The sequence below is a fragment of the Primulina huaijiensis genome, unplaced genomic scaffold, assembly GCF_012295235.1.
Source record: "Primulina huaijiensis isolate GDHJ02 unplaced genomic scaffold, ASM1229523v2 scaffold25037, whole genome shotgun sequence".
NCBI classification, from domain to species: Eukaryota; Viridiplantae; Streptophyta; class Magnoliopsida; order Lamiales; family Gesneriaceae; genus Primulina; species Primulina huaijiensis.
In genome coordinates, this window is record NW_027356117.1 from 268,849 (window position 1) to 287,973 (window position 19,125).

Sequence of the window (19,125 nt, forward strand, 5' to 3'; positions counted from 1 at the left end):
GTAGGCTATAGGTTTTCATTTTGAGGGCTTTGTACTTTATTTCAGTTTTTGAAGCATTTGTGCTCTACTTCACATAAAAGCTTTTGATATTCATTTTTTTTCAATTATACCACTCCAAAAAATTATTACTGAATTAATTAAATTATATATCTAATTATAAATAGTTGAGTGTTGATGCAGGTTGAAATGTAAAAAAAATTAAAAAAATTATGACTGAATTAATTAAATTATATATCTAATTGTGAATAGTTGTAAATAATTTATTTTTTTTTTTTTACATTTCAACTTGCATCAACAACGAGTGTGTGTATGTATTTATAGTTTTATACCACATCGTTACCAGGTCTTTTATTTCATTTTTGTGTTTTAACTCTCGAAAACATTGAAATAAAGGTACAATTTTAGGTTTTGAAGAATATTTTTCGTGTCATTCTCATTTTCCGAATGAGTTAATTGGAAACTCTAATGAAGATGTAATAAAAAAAAAAATTATAATGTTGATGTTGGTTGGACAAAAACATCTCAGCCACTTGATACTCCAAACTTTAATATTATTTACTCAAACAAACTATGTTTGAATGAATTATTAAAATTTAAATGTATCAAATATTTTATTAACAAAATACAATAAATCATAGACAAAACATTTAATTCATTTTTTTTTAAAAAAATGCAATAATAAATAGTTTTTGATCTTTTATTGTCTTCAAGATTTTTTTTTTCAATTTTTTCAAAAAGAAAAATATGAATTAAATGTTTTATGAGTGATTATTGTATTTTGTTTATAAATAATATTTAGTGTGTTTAATTTTTAATAATTTGTTCAAATGAGGCTTTTTTTTAGCGAAACGTAGTACGGTTTGGAACATCAAATGAAGCAGATGATTTCGTCTATGTTTTATCCTTGTATTAATTTTTTTTAATTGTAATTCAGCATTTTAAGTTTGTAGCTGGTCACAAATTAATTAATTAAATAAATAAATAAATCGAAAATTAGGAATCAATCACCGGTAATTGTTCCACGAGGTTACGTTGGTTCCCTTGCTGCTATAGCACAACCTAAATAATATACGTTGGGTGGGTAATTTCCTTTTTGCCAATGATTTAGTAACCTAATTTGGAATCCAACTTTTCGCATGAAACAAATAATTTTTTTCCTACATATATAATAATGTTTTTCTTCTTAAATATGTATATATATTTCTAAATATAATATATTATATATATATATATATATATATGTATATATATTATATATATAATTAATGTTTAAATACCGCCCTATACAACAATATCGATAGGGAGGATTTATAATTTGCAGTGATAAGCACATCAAATGTAATATAATTACTAAAATATTCACAATAAAATATAAATTCCTCATAGACTTTGACAACATGCGCTATATTAGGAATATTTTTACCTTTTACATAACATATATTGTTAGTTTTCATTGACTTTTTTTTTTTGGGAGATTGTGTTCTAGATTTTCCCATTGTAAAATTTTTAACAAACACATTAACAATACTAAAAAACATCGTCTTTTAAAAAATTGAAGAAATGAGTAAATGTACAACACCTAGATAATGCCGTTTAAAACACTTATTTTTCATTTGTTTCACATGTCCACTCTAAAAATACTCTAAATATACTACATATATCTAGTATTATATTTATTTCTCTCAATATATTTAATAAAGTTTTTGACACGCGATATATGCATATCTATTAAAATTTTTTTGGAAATTCAAATGCTTTTGACACGCGATACATGCATATCTATTTTTTTTTTTGTGAATCCAATGTATAGATAATGATAACTAAATATTTTATAAGGATATGATAATTATAGATTATATAAAAATTTGAGATTAACATGTATCAAATCGATTGAATTAAGTTTTTTGGAGTTGTATGTATGGACTTTGACAATCTTCCATCCTTGAGATAGATTTTGAAGTGAAGTTGAGCCCAAGTAAATGATCTTAACATGGACTCCAGTTGTTCGTTCCTAAGCATGATATATGTGTTTTAGATATTTCACATCGGTCGTATTATATTATTGAAATTTGTATATATGTACTTGAACAAACATATCCTCTTTAGCTAGTTGGAGGTCCATTGTCTTAACAGGGATAAAACATGGAGACGTTGGAAAAAAATCGGAAGAAGTTAAAAAGATATATATACGAACGAAAATTATTAATAAATCAACGTAAAATAACAAATGTTATGCAAAAGTAAACGTGTAAAGAAATATTAGAGTCACGTTGACGCTCCAAATTAGTTAGAATGAGTAATTCAAATAATAATAATAAATAAGCAAATATATAAAACATAACTTATAGATCTTATAATCCTTCTCATTTCAGTCAATAAAATGTTTGTATATATGAGTGAGTGATTCATGCCATCTCCTCTCTAAAACCATCAGGTTTGCCACTCCTGCGGGCAAGATATGTGTGGACACCGATGTTTACCCTATTTTTCAAATCGTTATCGAAATGAGATGTCTAGAAATTAGCGAATTAATATGACCTCTCCTTGTTTTATCTCAACCTTTTAAATTATATATTTAAGATTTTAAAAATATAGAAATAGATAGATTTTACTTCTGCAAAATAGGTTTAGGTAATTATGTCTTCGAATTCTCGAATATGTAGTTGGATATTCGAAAGTACAATGTTAGTTAGCTACAGAATAATCAAATTGGAAGCCTAGTAGGATGATTGATTCAAATAAAAAATAACTAAAATGGGTTATCTGATTTAGTTTATTTCTGAACTAAGGAAGCACAAATCTTGTCAATAGATCTCCCTATACATTAATCTATTGTTGTATTACAAGTTTTCAAAAGTTTATAAATAAACTTCTTATTTTATATTTATATAATTCATTAAAAAATATTTGTACTTTTTTTCAAGAGAGAGATATGTTAGTAAACAAAACAGGAAAGATGCGACTCGATGTAGAAAATAGATAATATAGTTTGGGACCAAAAATCTTATGTGGAACAGCACGCTGTAATTAAAAAAGTTCATCAAAAATTTTGTAAAATAGTTCATCTTAAAGGAGACATGTGATCTAACAATTTCATTAAATGATGGATGAAACACTCAACCACCATAACATAAGATATTACTAAGCAAGTGGTGCACCCACTATAAGATGTTGTCGGCCACAAATGTCAACAACAATTCACAAGTTTGAAGTTCGAGTTTCAGATCCGAGAGGACTTCAGTAAATACAGGGCATAAGAAAGTTGAAATCATCTACAATTTCTTCAATTTTCTTTTAAATAAATTTATAATATTTCTCTTTCTATTTTGTGTTTTGTATTTATCGTATCTAAATAGGTTTTTCCTATTTTACATAAGGTTATCATTATAATAATATTTAGTGTGTGACTAAGATTTATAAGTTTCGCCCCTCTCATGTATTAATTTCAAAATAAATATAATATTATACACCTTGAGGTAGAAAAAAAAAACAAGGTTGTGTTTGGTGTTGTTGAAAGAATCCGCGTCAAGAACCCTCGATTGCAACTGTGTGGTTAGGCTTTAAGTAGCCGTCTGTAAAACCTCGTGTACACGACACGACGACATTTTGTTTTAAAAAAATATGAAATTTTTTTTACCTTACGGTAACATGATGTGTCATGTAAAAAAAGAAGACTCGGATCTATGGTAAATAGACTGAAAATTTTGTGTAGTCTTATGCCTTTCGACATATTCGTAAGTGTAATATCACCACGTACTAAGATAAAAAAGAAAGATAAAATAAAATAAAAAATGACAATAAAGATAAATGAAAAGTTAAACTAAATTGGGTAAAAATCTAAACAAAATAGATTAAATCAAGCCAATATAACTAAATCGAGATCATATCAAAATATTAAAAGATTAAATGAAAGAAATGAATTATTACCTATGAATAATTCCCAATAACCTCACTAGTTCTTATTATTCTATTTTAACGTAGCGTGTGCCACAGTCCTTGCAAACGAAGAAACGAGTTGATAAATGAAAGAGACAACTTATCTACCTTTTGTGATAGGTAAACTTTATTTTCCATATTTTATTCAATATAATATTAAATTCTGACAAAAAATACACTGCCACATAAGGGCCATTTCCTTATTTTAATAATATAATAACAAATGTTGTCCTCTTATACAACCAAATGAAGTCGGCAACTTCGTCGTCTCCCAAAGTAGATTAATCAAATAAATGAATTACATATGGCCTACTTGTTTGGCAGATCATTTTCCTCGTGTTTTAACATGTTAAATTCAATTCAAAACTTTACTTTTAATAATATTATTTATTGTACATTATCATGCCAACCTATAAGTTTGTCAAAATATGAAAGTAATTGTTTGGTGGGAAACAGGCTTCGCACCAACCAATTAAAACAATATCTTTGAAAAAAAGAGCTTACAACCCCCCCTACTATGTATAAATAGGGAATTAAATTTGAAACGTGCAAATGTATAATGAATTTAAAACATTGTTAGAGCTCTATTTTTAGGTGGCAGCTGTATCGAAATTATGATTTATTACTCGTAGCTAAACATATATGTAAATCGAGACGAAAATGTTTAGAAACGAGATCTTGTTATGATAAAAATAAAAATAAATCAACTATGGAATATAAATTTATATTTGGACAAATAGAATTTACTTAATTTGTATGAGAAGCAATAAAATCGAATCGGTTATTATCCAAAATAAATAAAGTTATTAAAGCAAGTAATCCAATTTGATTTATTATTTGAGTTGAACGAAAAACACTACAAAAACATGAGTCACGACCCTTATTTTTTCGCCGTCCAAAATTATTGGCCAAAATAAATATAAACCATGAAAATACTAACTATACTCCCTCCCTCCCTCCCTTTCACGATGAACCATTGGTCCATTTAATTTAATTGAATTTTTTATGGCCTGTTTTCCTTGAAAAAAAAAAAAGAAAAAAAAAAGACCCACTTCGAAATGGGTAAAATATAGCAAAATCCAACGGATTGTTTTTCAAATTTTATAAAAAAATTGAGTCTGTGATCATAATTAGATATTTCTTAAGATTATTATTTTACATTTGGTTGGTCTTTGAATTAACCAACTTAGGTGAAAGACAAAAAATACTTGGACTTGGATCCTTTGAAATTTTTTATTCAAAAGCTTAGACGGATATATATGCACAATATGTTGAAACTCAACTCAAATTCTCCCAATACAGAAAGATAAATTAAATATTTCAAATCATTTTGCAATTCTGATGTTTTTTTTTTAAATTTCAATAATCATAATTTTAAATCAATTTTATGATTATTAATTATGTTTACGGACAAGAAGAAGGAAAACATGATCGATACAATGACACTTATTAATTCGTATATATTGTAGAAACGAATGTTCGTCGTTTACGAAAAATTATAACTTCGTGTTAATANACCTCTCTCACTGTACTATGTGTCGGTGACAGATCTCGACAACACCCCCACCAGCTGGAACTATACCTTTAGATCCACATATTCCCACACTCTCGTTTACTTGCATTTAATATTTGCAGAAGAGGGTGATTTTTCGTCGAGGAACTTGGTGGGGGTTTTGATGTTCTGTGATTATTGCTGAGGAAGGAGGAAAATTGATGTGGTGCATGAAGGATCGGTTTATCTTCGATTTCAATAGTAATTCGAATTGGACGGAAAATGTGGTCGAATTTGTTTTCATGAAAATTGAAGATATTCTGGATTTTTTTTGGGGTTGAGGGTTGCTGCGGAAATTATTTGAGGGTCTTGAATTTCCTCGACAATGCAGGCGGATCACCGGAAGAAAGTGAGCTATTTGCTCGAGATTTTTTAATCGATTCTGAGATAAATCGAGTGAAAGAAATACTATTGATTTTTAATTTCCGTGTTCTATATATGTATTTTCTGAAAACGAGGTGCTCTAGTGTTCGCGATTTGACTGTGCTTGTTTATCTGTTTTCCTTTTGATGATATGATCATTTTTACCTATTACTACGCAGTTATGAATTGAGCTGCTCTTGGCGTGATTTTAGAAAGTCAAATAGGTGTGTGGGACAGTGTGTTGCATTTTGTAGGCTAATTGTACTATTGGTCAATTGAGATGGTGGGATTTGGTTAATGATTGGTGAAATACATGAGTAAGATTTCGTTTAATTGAGATTTTCTTCGTATATATTTCACGCCGATGTCCTGCATATGAAAGTTCAAAGAAATGAATGCTTTTGACCGTCTCACAATTTTTCATTTCCTTTCATTTTCTTGTTCATTATGGCTTAATTATGTGAAGTACTTTTCGCTTCATTTTATTGGCGTCTAATTGTGTTGCAAAATCGGGAAATCATCTTTCATCTGCCTTTTCTTCGTTGAATTAATCTTTGGATCCTTACTTATTGTATTCGCTCTCTTTTGATTCATTTCCCCTGGTTACAATGTATAGTTTAGGTTAATGAGATGATGCAGATTAAATGTTTGCACTTGTATAATGCCATTAATTCCGAGTTTCAATTAATTGTGAGTTTTGGGTTAAATTGAATTTGACTTTTAGATATCCTGTCTAGCAGTTCCTGTTTAAAGATTTGTTTACTGTGGATTATTGGGGGCTTTTGTTTTGCCCTCATGGTGATTTTGATCTTCAAAAACGAGGAAAATGTTTTTGCGCTAAAGTAATTTATACAATAAATATCAATATATTTAATGTTTTTGATTTAAAGGAGACTAAAATATGCATTTGGTTTCCTTAGGCTGCGCTTGGTTTAATGAATTTGATTTGGAGGAAAAGATTTGATTTGATAAAGTATTTGATTAATAGAGTTTCAAATGACACCTTTACCGAGTGTGGTAACTGTTGAAATTGTTTAACTTGATATATTGTGGATTTTGAAATTCCTTGAATTTTGCCCATCCAAACCAATCCAAGGCACAACCTTAGAGTACTCTTCTCTTTTTTAATCAAAATTGGTGGTTATGTCTGTTGGAATTTCATCAAGCCAGTTTGAATTTTTTCCATCTTTCGGGGACTTGGGGAGTGTGAGTGGAGTTTTGTTCTTCAAATAAAAAAGTGCTCCATTAATCACGTTTTTTGCATCCTCTTTATGCAACTTTTTAAATAATTTTCTTGTCATTTGACAATTCTCAGGCATGTGCTTCGGTGGCAATTTGTTCTCCTTCTCTAGGAAAATAGTATGTAATTGACATGTTTAATGCATACATGTCAAATTGTATTATCTTACATCTGTTTCAGCATTCAACATGTACTGAAATTATATGCTATATTCAGAGGACTAAAGTTTCTTCATGCTTGGTGAACAGAATTCAACAGAAATGGACTTCTTTTCAGAATATGGTGATGCAAGCAGGTATAAAATTCAGGAAGTCGTTGGAAAAGGAAGTTATGGTGTTGTTTGCTCAGCGACTGACAATCATACTGGTGAAAAGGTCGCAATAAAGAAAATACATGACATTTTTGAACACATTTCTGACGCTGCTCGAATTCTCCGAGAAATCAAGCTTCTCAGGCTTCTGCGACACCCAGACATTGTTGAAATCAAACACATCATGCTTCCACCTTCTAGAAGAGAATTCAAAGATATCTATGTTGTTTTTGAGCTGATGGAATCTGATCTACACCAGGTCATTAAGGCCAACGATGATTTGACTCGAGAACATTATCAGTTTTTCCTGTACCAATTGCTTCGTGCCCTTAAATACATTCACACAGGTTACCCCCGTTGCTACGTTTCTTCGGCTATCTTGTGTTTTGTTTCTTTTGCTCAGCTGTAATCAAGAATTTCTGTGATGATTAGAGTCATTGTAATATGCATTCAGCTAATGCTTAATTTGACAATTGTCAACATTGATGGTTTATGTTGTGTTAAGAATGTTCTCAGCCTCATGAAAGGATTGAAAATTTAAGCTAGTTAATTGTTCGTTATGAGTTTGGGAAAGTATCTGATGATTAAAGTCTTTGGATGCAGCTAATGTTTATCATCGTGATTTAAAGCCAAAGAATATTCTTGCAAATGCAAACTGTAAACTCAAAATATGTGATTTTGGATTGGCTAGAGTTGCTTTCAATGACACGCCTACAATGATATTTTGGACGGTATGCCAATATAAAAAATATGTACCTTAATAATTCTGTACTCTCACTACAACTGTTTGCCTGGTTCTTGGAGTTCTAAGTTATGTCATAAATACAGGATTACGTAGCTACAAGATGGTATAGGGCTCCAGAATTGTGTGGTTCATTTTTCTCAAAGGTATAGTTCTGCATGTTCCTGGTTTTTTCATTTTAATTGAAGTCTATGGAAGTTGTCGTCGCTGACTGTTAAGTTGTAAAAAAGCTTTGATTTACCCTATAATCCCATTCCAGATCAATATGCGAGTTTTTCTTTTACTCCTAATTTTTAAATTCAAATTGCAAATCATTTTCCATGCCTATGTAAATCATCTCTATAGCATATAGGAAACATGTTGATTTCCTTGAAAGGGCTTTAGATTGAATTTACGTGGATATACTGAGGTTGAAACATGTTTATTTCACGTGAGTTGCATGACTACTGTTTCCCTTATATTCCATTACTCATACTATATCCCTTATTTGTTGTCAGCTGTGATGATTGCCTTGTGTTTTAGTAGTCATAATAGTCCCCTATTTAAACATTCATCGGTAGTCATAATAGTCCCCTATTTAAACATTCATCGGAAATTATAGGTATTTTCCGTGTCGATGTTTTATAGCATCAAAATACGCACTTACTCAGTAACAAGGCTTCATATATCTTGGTTTTTGGTTGCTTCTCAGTATACAGCAGCAATTGATATATGGAGTATTGGCTGCATTTTTGCTGAAGTTTTGACTGGGAAGCCACTTTTTCCTGGAAAAAATGTTGTTCACCAGCTGGATTTGATAACTGATCTTCTAGGCACACCTACAAGGGATACCATTTCTCGAGTAAGTATAAGTTAAACCCTTCTGTATGAATCTTGGTTACTGGTTTTTGAAATTATATGGGCAATCTTACCTACTTGTGATATTTGGATTCTTGTATTTTTTTGAAGGTGCGAAATGAAAAGGCAAGAAGATATCTCACAAGCATGAGAAAGAAGCAACCTGTTCCATTTGCTCAGAAATTTCCAAATGCTGATCCTTCTGCCCTTCGACTTTTGGAGAGGCTGCTCGCTTTTGATCCTAAGGACCGCCCGACTGCTGAAGAGGTTTCAAATTGCCCTGTTTCTTCTAAAATTAGTTTTCCGTCCGGAGTCCTTTCAATTTAGGGCCCTGTTTGGGAACTTTAAAATCATAAGTATTCATACATCTTTTACATCTCCGTGGTTAATCATAAGTCTACAATACATCTTTTGAACACCAGATCAACCCTGCTTCTTATCTGAAACTATTTAGAAAATGTAATATTTTAGAGTCAACAGTAATTTTGTAAATAAATAACATGTAAAGACTACAAAATTTCATAAATTACTATAATTTTCCAAAACTCATTCAAATCAAACCGAAATAATTATTTTTGAAGCTGATAGCAACATGATAAAGTCTCTCGTTCTTCCCAAGTCTGGATTTAGATGATATGCTGATCTTTTAGAAGATATATTCAACACTGTCTATCCTATATTGTCTGTCTTTCCCTTATGTGCATTATACATGTCAGGATTTGATCTTTGACTTTATGTTCTCTTTTGAAACTGGCTATATTTGTGGTCATTTGTTATTTTAGTTTCTCTGCATTTTCAGGCATTATGTGATCCTTACTTTCGGGGATTGTCCAAAGTCGAGAGAGAACCATCCTGTCAACCAATTTCAAAGATGGAATTTGAATTTGAAAGACGAAGGGTCACAAAGGAGCATGTTCGTGAGTTAATATTTCGGGAGATACTAGAGTACCATCCTCAGTTGCTGAAGGACTGCATCAATGGTATTGAGAGAACTAATTTCCTCTATCCAAGGTGGTAGCTCTTTCTTATTATGTGTGTCCTCTTCTTCATCAATGTTGCCGACTGAAAAATATACCTCTTGGCAGCGCTGTTGATCAATTTAAAAAACAATTTGCTGCTTTAGAAGAAAATGGTGGTAAAAGTGAACCGGTGATTCCTCTCGACAGAAAGCACGTTTCTCTTCCTAGGTATGTGCAGAACTTAACCTGTTTTATTGTAGTTGATTTGACTTTCGCTTTATGCCATGATGTTCTGCTTGTTAGCTACCTTTACAAGGCTAGTAAAATTAACATTTCGCCGCCTTCTATTAAAAATTGTTGTAAACAGGGTAATATGTAGTATTGGATGTTGATTGGTGTTGATTCTGGAAAATACATGAACTGATATCTATAATATTAATAAAGCGAAACTCCCTAATAATTATTGCTTTTTGGTGAAACTTTTTTCTTAATTACAAAATTGTGTTTCATGTATTTAGCTTTATACTATTTTGTTCTTGAACTTGACCACCCTTTAAAAAAATCATCGATCATTTTTGTTGGCCTTTTCTTCATAATCTCATCATTTAATTTTTTTTTTGCGTTATAATTTATAATTGTTATTTATTTGTATTCTTATTCAGCATAGAAGAGTATACTAAATTATAATTGTTATTTATTTGTATTCTTATTTAGCATACAAGAGCTTACTTAAAATTTTCATATTTCATTAAAAAAATCGTTTTACTAAATCTCATGTCATATTTCATTTTGTAAAATATTATAACCAAATCCAAACTTTCAAAACAAAATATGTACAATATATTCGTGTATTACATTGCACACCATTACATTATACATGGCGTGGGTGCCTAGTCGCAGGTGTTAGGTGTAGAATTTGTAAGAGCGATGTATCCTGTTGAAACCATCTCATTTCATTCTTCCTATTTTAGTTGCACGACCCAATTGTGTCCTTTCCGTATTGCAATATCTTTCCGTTGTCATGTCTGATCTCTCACGTGCCAGACCTGCTGTGCTGTCATGCATAAAATAATATTTGATTATGCAGGTCGACCATTGTACCCAGTACAGTGCTTCCTAAGGAGCTGGCAACTACTGCAAATGTCAAAGATCCGCAGAATGCTGAAGAATCTTGTGGGTTTCGTAACAGTTTATCAAGAAACTTACAACCACCACAGAGGATCGTACTAGGTAATTTTACATCTTAAAATGTCAGTCCTTCCCCATTGTTTTGTTCCATTATTCAGTGAATTAATCTGTTCACCGCTGAATCTTTCTGTGCTCAGCAAAACCAGGGAATGTCCGTGGTCCAGTTGTGCTGTATGAGAATGGAAATGTTGTCAAAGATGCATACGATCCTAGAAATCTTGTAGGAAATGCAGCCCTTTCAGCCCAATCATCTCCCTCGACTTACTATTACCAAAGAAGTTCGCCTGGAAAACCAGTAAGGCTGGTGGCTGAGACACATAGAGACTTATCTTCACTTTCTAAACAGATACAAAACTGTGGCATGGCTGCTAAATTAGCTCCTGATATAGCTATAAACATAGATTCCACCAATCCATACCATACTTCACAAGCTGGAGTTTCCAAGGTTGACAACAATCATGTTCCCGACAGCGTCAGTATCGACACAAATCTACTGCAAGCAAAAGCTCAATACGGTGGACTCGGCATCGCTGCAGCTACAAATGCAACTGCCCATAGAAAAACTGGCGGCGTTCAATACGGCATGGCAAGTATGTATTAGAGAAAGGTTTGAAGTTAATGGAGTGAATGGTGAAAACTTGAATGGATGGTGGATTTGGACCTATACTCCTTTGTTGGGAGGCTTGAATACATTGTAATCATTGGTGGTGTACAGAAGGGGAAACATAGTTTCTTGAGAGAGCCGATACGTCTCTTTTAGTTGTGGATGGGGTCTTGTGAAAATTTTACTCTGAATAATAAAGATGGCAACAAGTTTGCCGTTGCAAGTTCTGTTGCTCATTTATTGGAAAAGGTAGAATAATTAGTTTTAGGTGATCAAATAATTTTTTTATAAAGAAGGCACGTTATATTTTTAAGGTGCAGCCAATATAATTTATCGTTGGGAGTAATTTAGTTCAATCTATCATGAGGTTATTATATTATATTAGGAAAAATTAAATTAAAAGAGCCACTAATGGAACACAGTTTATGTATTCTAACAAAGCAAGTTCGTAATTAGGCCCCGGCCCCAATTATGTCGTCATAGTGTTAGTTAATTAAGTTGGTGAAAACGATGTATATTTTATGCAAGAAAAGATGTCATCGACATCAAATAAGCTAGTCTCTTAACTTTCTTCTGCCTTCTCAATCTACGTGCATGTGAACGCATTCAATTAGAGAATTATTAAATTAATCACATATACTTCCTATAATCAAAATTGGATTTTGTCTTTTATTAATGGGAACTGATCCAAGAAATTCCGAATCACGAATGCACAGAAAATTAAGAAGCAGGCAAAAGAATTGCAGCAAATGTCGTGTGTGGCGGTAACAAAATGGGGTAGACTATTCTAGGTGGTGTAATGTGAATCCTAAATGTCCTGCAGTGTCACATAATGACTAAATTCACCCTAAAATTTCCTCCACAGCCGGACTCCTGTCCCCTTCTTGGAAACACCATTACTTGTGTTTGATATACATATATTACACAAATTAAATGCATACATATGGACCTCTCTTTGAATTAATTAATTATCTATAACTTTATGTGAAACCCGAATATTTATAAGATTGTTTTATTATCACCTGTGGCTTGTGGGAATAGGCTGAGGTGTGGGGCTCTAAAAGTTTATAAGGGGAGCACATGGGGGAGGGAAGGTGTAGGGTTCGAGAATTTCATGTGATAACATGTGCTTTTAACCTTTTCAAGCTGCCACGTCCTATGTATTATCCCCTTCGTCCCCGGCCATGACTTTCTTCTCCTTATAATTTATAACATTTCTTGATTTTCAATGTGAATGATTAGTTATAAGCCATCATTATAATTATTTTAACCAAATTCTGATACATGCATGTCAATTTATGCGCAAAAATATTATTATCCACCATAAACGGACGTATTTAGAAACCATGGTAGGACCAGCTTCGTTGTCATGCATTGACATTTCTTCTGCAAATAATTTAAGGCCATCCCCCTCCATTTCCTCGTATCGCCATCCTTAATCTCTCTCCCTCTTTCTTTAATGAAGAATTTCAACACAACTATTTGCTCCTCAGAACCCGAAACCATATCGGAAAAAGTACCGAGGATGGCACCGCCCGAAGAATCCTCTTCCATCTCCGTATCCGTCGGTGTGCTGTCGCCAGAGAGGCCCGTGAGGAGCAGAAGGAGAAGAACCCGTATGAGGAAGATGATTTCGAGGGCCGAAGAAGAATCCACGGAAAAAGATGAGTTATTTGAGAAGAAGATAGTGGCGTTGAAGAAGATAGTGCCCGGAGGTGAAACCCTAGAAGTGGAGAATCTGTTTGAAGAGACTGCTGATTATATACTTTCATTGCAGTACAAAGTGGAAGCTTTGAGGTTTCTTGTCACCATTGTTGAAAGCTCCGAAAATAACAAACGGAAGCTTGGTGGTTGATACACACACCACTGTTTTATATGCTTTTTCTTCAAGTTATAACATTATTTGTTTTTTTTTTTTTTAATTTTTTTGTTTGTAACATCGTGTAGATCTTGATTTATGGTAAAAAAAAAAAAATTGGTTTGTTTATTCCATTTCCTTCAGCTAAATTAAGGCTGGCTATGGTACATTCGTTGGTGCTCATGAAAAATTCGAGAGATTATAGGTAAATGATGGGATTTATATCAAAATAAAAGATAACAGCCGATGAAAAAAGTCGATCTGATATACCCTTAAAATTGGTACACCTGGGCGGATTCAAGCCCACGATCCCTAATATTATCAGGAGTTCCAACCCATGATTTCTAACAGTATCGGGGGTCCAAGCTCACAAAGGTGCTGGGAAGTCCGAACCCATCAAAGATCGGGAGTTCTGAGCCCAACGCAACTAAAGGATATGAAGATACTCTCATGTATAGATGAAGGCCTTGATAAATCCGTGATTCGGGTAAATCTAGTCAGGATAAGGTGAAAGTCTTAGTCGCCGTCAGGATAGAGTTCTAGTGTTTGAAGTCTCCTATCTCAGGTAAGATTCTATCTCAACATGAATCATACTCCAGCAAGGTAACTAAACCTCCTCTATAAATACCAGGTGTGTGCTACGATTTTACACATTTACACTCTCTTGATCACTTAACACTAGCATATTTCACACCTAAGTTTGCTCTCCGGACTAATTTAAGGATCGGAGTGGTCACGTTTGAAAACTCTCCAGCGCCCCTTAACCCTATTTTCGTATGTGCAGAACTCGGGAGCCCGATCTGACCCGACCGTTCAGCTGTGAAGATTTGAAGATCCGCTCATCAGACCGAACCCGAAGTAAAATTTTGATACCATCATAATCATTTTTTCACTTTATTACATTTTTTACTGTTTGGCCGAAGGAGTCCATTAATGCTTTCACACGCACACAAATATATGTATATCTATTATATATATAAATATGTGATTTTATATGTGAATTTCCATTTCTCTCCTTATTAATTACTTGTTTTATTAATAACTTGTTTTTAATGTTGTGTATCTTATTAATTGCTTGTTTTTAATGTTATCTACCCACATTATCAATTTAGATTTATTTATTTATTTATTATTATGTAAATTAATATTTGATATCTATTATATCTACTCACATTATAATATGTTATTTTTAATAGAATGATTTAGATTTTTTTTATTTATCTTTTCTTACGTCAAGTAAATTACTTAAAATTTAAAAATAGTTCATTGTTGAATTATGAATTTTCTTTGGTGTCTTATTAATATTTTTTTCATGTCCTCATTATTTATTTTGGTGACTTTGGCTATAACTTATTAGTTTTAAAAAATATTTTTTGCAAAAGAAAATTTCTTTAATAAAATATGGTTAAAAACTTTATTGTGATATACCATATTTATAAAAAAAAATTTAATTTTTAAATCTCTTTAATTGTTACACTTGGCTAGAATTTATGTGTTTAAATAAAAAAAATTTGAACCAACATTTTTGTGGTTTATATTTATAAATTATTTGAATAAAACACGGTAAAAGATCGTTGTGATTAGACTTGTCAATTTGGGTTGGGTTCGTCTATTTGGCCCACATCGTCAAATAATTTAAGTGTGTTGGGTTGAAATTTTGTCAACCTATTTAAAGGTGGGACTAAATGAGCCCGGACCAGTTTGTATTAAATATCAATATATCTACTATTATCGCTTTTCAATCATGAATTCCTCATATAAAGGGGAGATTATCATCTTGATATTAAAATTATGATGTTACTATTAATTGTTTGATTTTATTGTTGTCTATCCACGTTACAATATATTAATTTTAATCCAATGATTTAGTTTTTTTNAAAACAAGGTAAATGATCGTTGTGATTAGACCCATCAATTTGAGTTGGGTCCGTCGATTGGCAAATACTACCAAACAATTTAAATGGGTTGTGTTGAAATTTTGTCAACCTATTTAAAGGTGGGCCTAAATGAGCTCACACAGGTTTATATTAAATATCTATATATCTAATATTGTCGATTTTCAATTATGAATTCTACATGTAAAAGGGATAATATCATCTTGATTTTAAATTTAAGATGTTAGTATCTTGTCCATAAATTGTGGGTTGTTCAGATATTTTGGTAGTCACTTAAAATTGAGTGTCAAAGTTGACATTTGAAATGTGTTTTTGGATTCCTGACAATATATATGTTCGTCAACATATTATTTTTAAGTTATTTTTATCAGTATTGTGAATGATAAACACGTTTATTAAAATAAATAAGTATTATCATATCTTTAAATTAATATCACTTCCATGTTTGGCATGTTCTGAGTCTTAAAAAAATGTGAAACAATAGATTCAAGCAAACAAATACACAAAGTTTAGGGCGAAACCAAAATTATGTGGTAACAAGAGTTAAAATACAAAAAAAAATTTAATGAATTTATCGAGGTTAAGATGCATAACAAATCTTATATCGTAATATATAAAATTTCAACCTTATAAATGAAATAAAGCATATATATATGAAATATACAAAATTTTATAACATATACAATCAAGTAATTTATTTTAATCGTATTTTATTCTACAAAAATTCTTGTCAAACTCAGTGATTGTGGATTTAACATCTATTAAATCAGCAAACTAAAGAGCGTGTCAATCAAACTAATTGAGTAATCACATATTCTTGAATTTATTAATTAATTTTTTATCTTGAAAATTTGTTTCATTTAATAGTTTAAATTATAAGACACCGTTACTATAACTAAATACACATTTTTTTTTAAATGTTCATAAGGACTCAATCAGTAACTCATATGGAAAAACATTTATCGACATACTATATTGAAAACATTCTAAATAATTTGGCGCATTTGCTGAAAATTTTCTAATTAATTAAGAAAAATTCATTTACAATAATCATATTTAATCTTTTTGGGCTAACACCATTTATTTTATAAGATATTAATCGCAATTCTTTATTTGTATGTTAATCTTTAAATCTGAATTATGATGTATATTGTTTTTCTAAAAGTTCTTAAATAATGATTTAATACATTTATTCGACACTTCAATATTAACATTTTAAAACATATTAATTTTATATTGTTTGTGTACATCGCTTCTAATCATGATTATAAAAATTCAATAAAAATTCTAAAAATGAATTAGGTAGAACATAAAAAATTACATAATTAATCAAAAGACAGGAAATAAAAACTAAATAATTGTCTATTACTTATAAACTACTAATAACGACTTCTAAATATTGAATTCGGTGAGAGTGGAGACCACTACGTACTAAAAAAATAAAAAAAATTAATGCTTGAATGAGTCACACTGCAAAGTTAGTTAAATAAAAACGAAGGACAAAGTTGATTAATAAAAATATTGTAATGGGACTAAGTTGAATGAGACTCATATATATAAGTATCTCACTTGGTCTCACTTTATGTTTTGTCACGGTACAAAGCGAAAGTTTTATGCACCGTAGTGTTCTACATTTTCTTAATTTTTCTCTTGATTTCAAATTTAATTTCATCATCTATTGGTCTTTAAAGATATATTAGAATTTTTTCTAAACAGAATAGAAATGGAAGAAGCGTTTTTCATACTATGAATTCAGTTTTCAAATTAAATGTATATTATAAAGTTATATTTACCGTTCAAACTTTATAAATGCAATGAATTTTTCTCAAGATAAGAGTACACAAATGTTCCCATTAAGATATTTAAACAATTAGAAAAATTAAATATATTATTTTTCTGGAGGTAATATCAATATGACATTAGTAATTTGATTGTGCTAATTATACTTATGAGTTGATATGATATATTAAAATAAGTGTCATAAGAGTCAGTAAAAAGATGATTTATTGTCAAAAATATTATTATTATAAATTGTAAATAAATGACAACATTTAATCTATATTTTTTAAAATCAATCAATCAGTACTTTTTATGTGATGATAGATTGTTATAATAATTAGAGGTGAGCATTCAGTCGGTTTTGTTACCGACCGAACCGAATTAGTCATAATCAGATCGAACCGAAATATTTAGCAATAACCGAATCGATCGAATTAATTTTCATAACCGATGAAAACCGAACCAAATTAAAATCGATTAATTCGGTTGGTGACCGGATTAACCAATTAGTTTTAAAAAATTTCGTGATTTAACTTTAATTATATATGTTATTTTTTTAACACTACAGTTTACACAAATGCATAAAAAATAAAATCACATACATCACAAATTTTTCTTTAGAATTAGGGCTGATTTTAAAATTAAAAAGTAAAAATTTAAATATATATTAAAATTGATAAATAATAAAAATTTATTAAATAATAGTATTTATTTTATCGGTTAATTCGATTAGCCGATTTCAAAATTTTGAAAATCGTAACCGAACCGAATTAATCGATATAACTGAATTTTTTTAATTTGAAAACCGAATTTCCGAATTGACTCGGTTTGGTCGGTTAATTCGGTTTAAACGAAATTTTTCTCACCCCTAATAATAATGTGTAGTTTATATGTTATCAAGTATAAGTGTCTAATAAATTAAAGGTGACTAAGAAAGTAAAAGCATCCAGTAGTAATTGTTGTCAATTTACATGAAAAAGAATAATAATAAAAAACATTGTACATAAAAAATTACATATCATTGATTGTCAAAAAAAATTCTAATAATTGAATATTATAATAAATTATATTCATTATTGAGAGAATATGACAAATAACAAAAGAAACAATATGAAAAAAAGATATGAGAAAAATTTTAGTATTCCAAATTTTTTTTTTTGAAAATTTAAAAATATGTTTTTTTTTTCAAATTAGTTACATATGATAATTAACAAGAATTATCAAAATTTACAATACTATTATCATTATCTTTTGTTGAGTTAACTAATTTTATTTCTAATTTTAATTACTTCAACGTATGTTTCCTACGTGCAACCCACGTGCACATCTTCTAGTATATATATATATATATATACTAGAAATAATGCACGTGCGTTGCACGCAATACAAGAAATTCTGCATACAACAACGCACATACGACAACGGTTTTTCACAAAAACCATTGTCGTATGTTTTTTAACAACGGTTTTATCGAAAACCGTTGTCTTTTGGGGGGCAAAGACAATGGTTTGGGGGTCAAAGACAACGGTTTTTAAAAACTGTTGTCTTTTTGGGGTCAAAGACAACGGTTCAATGAACTGTTGTCGATTAGCGTGTTTTTTTGGACAGAAAACCGTCGCTACGTTTAAATTCGCGACGGTTTTAAAATAACAGTCGCTAATTTTAGCGTGTTTTTTTGGACAAACAACAACGGTTTTATTAAACGTTGCAATATTTAGCGACGGTTAATTCAAAAACCGTCGCTAATTTTAGCGACGGTTTCTCAACACCGTCGCTACGTTTAAATTGGCGACGGTTTTAAAATAACCGGCGCTAATTTTAGCGTGGTTTTTTGATAAACAACAAAGGTTTTGGAAAACGTT

General features: G+C 30.8%; 1 protein-coding gene across 1 annotated transcript; it reads left to right on the plus strand.

Annotated features, from left to right (window-relative positions):
- Positions 1-5,458: 5,458 nt before the first annotated feature.
- Positions 5,459-12,044, plus strand: LOC140967390 (mitogen-activated protein kinase 20-like). Its single transcript, XM_073427886.1, has 10 exons — positions 5,459-5,837; positions 7,340-7,748; positions 8,005-8,132; positions 8,230-8,289; positions 8,835-8,984; positions 9,092-9,247; positions 9,780-9,991; positions 10,066-10,167; positions 11,027-11,169; positions 11,265-12,044. The coding sequence occupies exons 1-10, from the start codon at positions 5,814-5,816 to the stop codon at positions 11,726-11,728; spliced, it is 1,848 nt and encodes a 615-aa protein (XP_073283987.1). The 5' UTR covers positions 5,459-5,813; the 3' UTR covers positions 11,729-12,044.
- Positions 12,045-19,125: the final 7,081 nt, after the last annotated feature.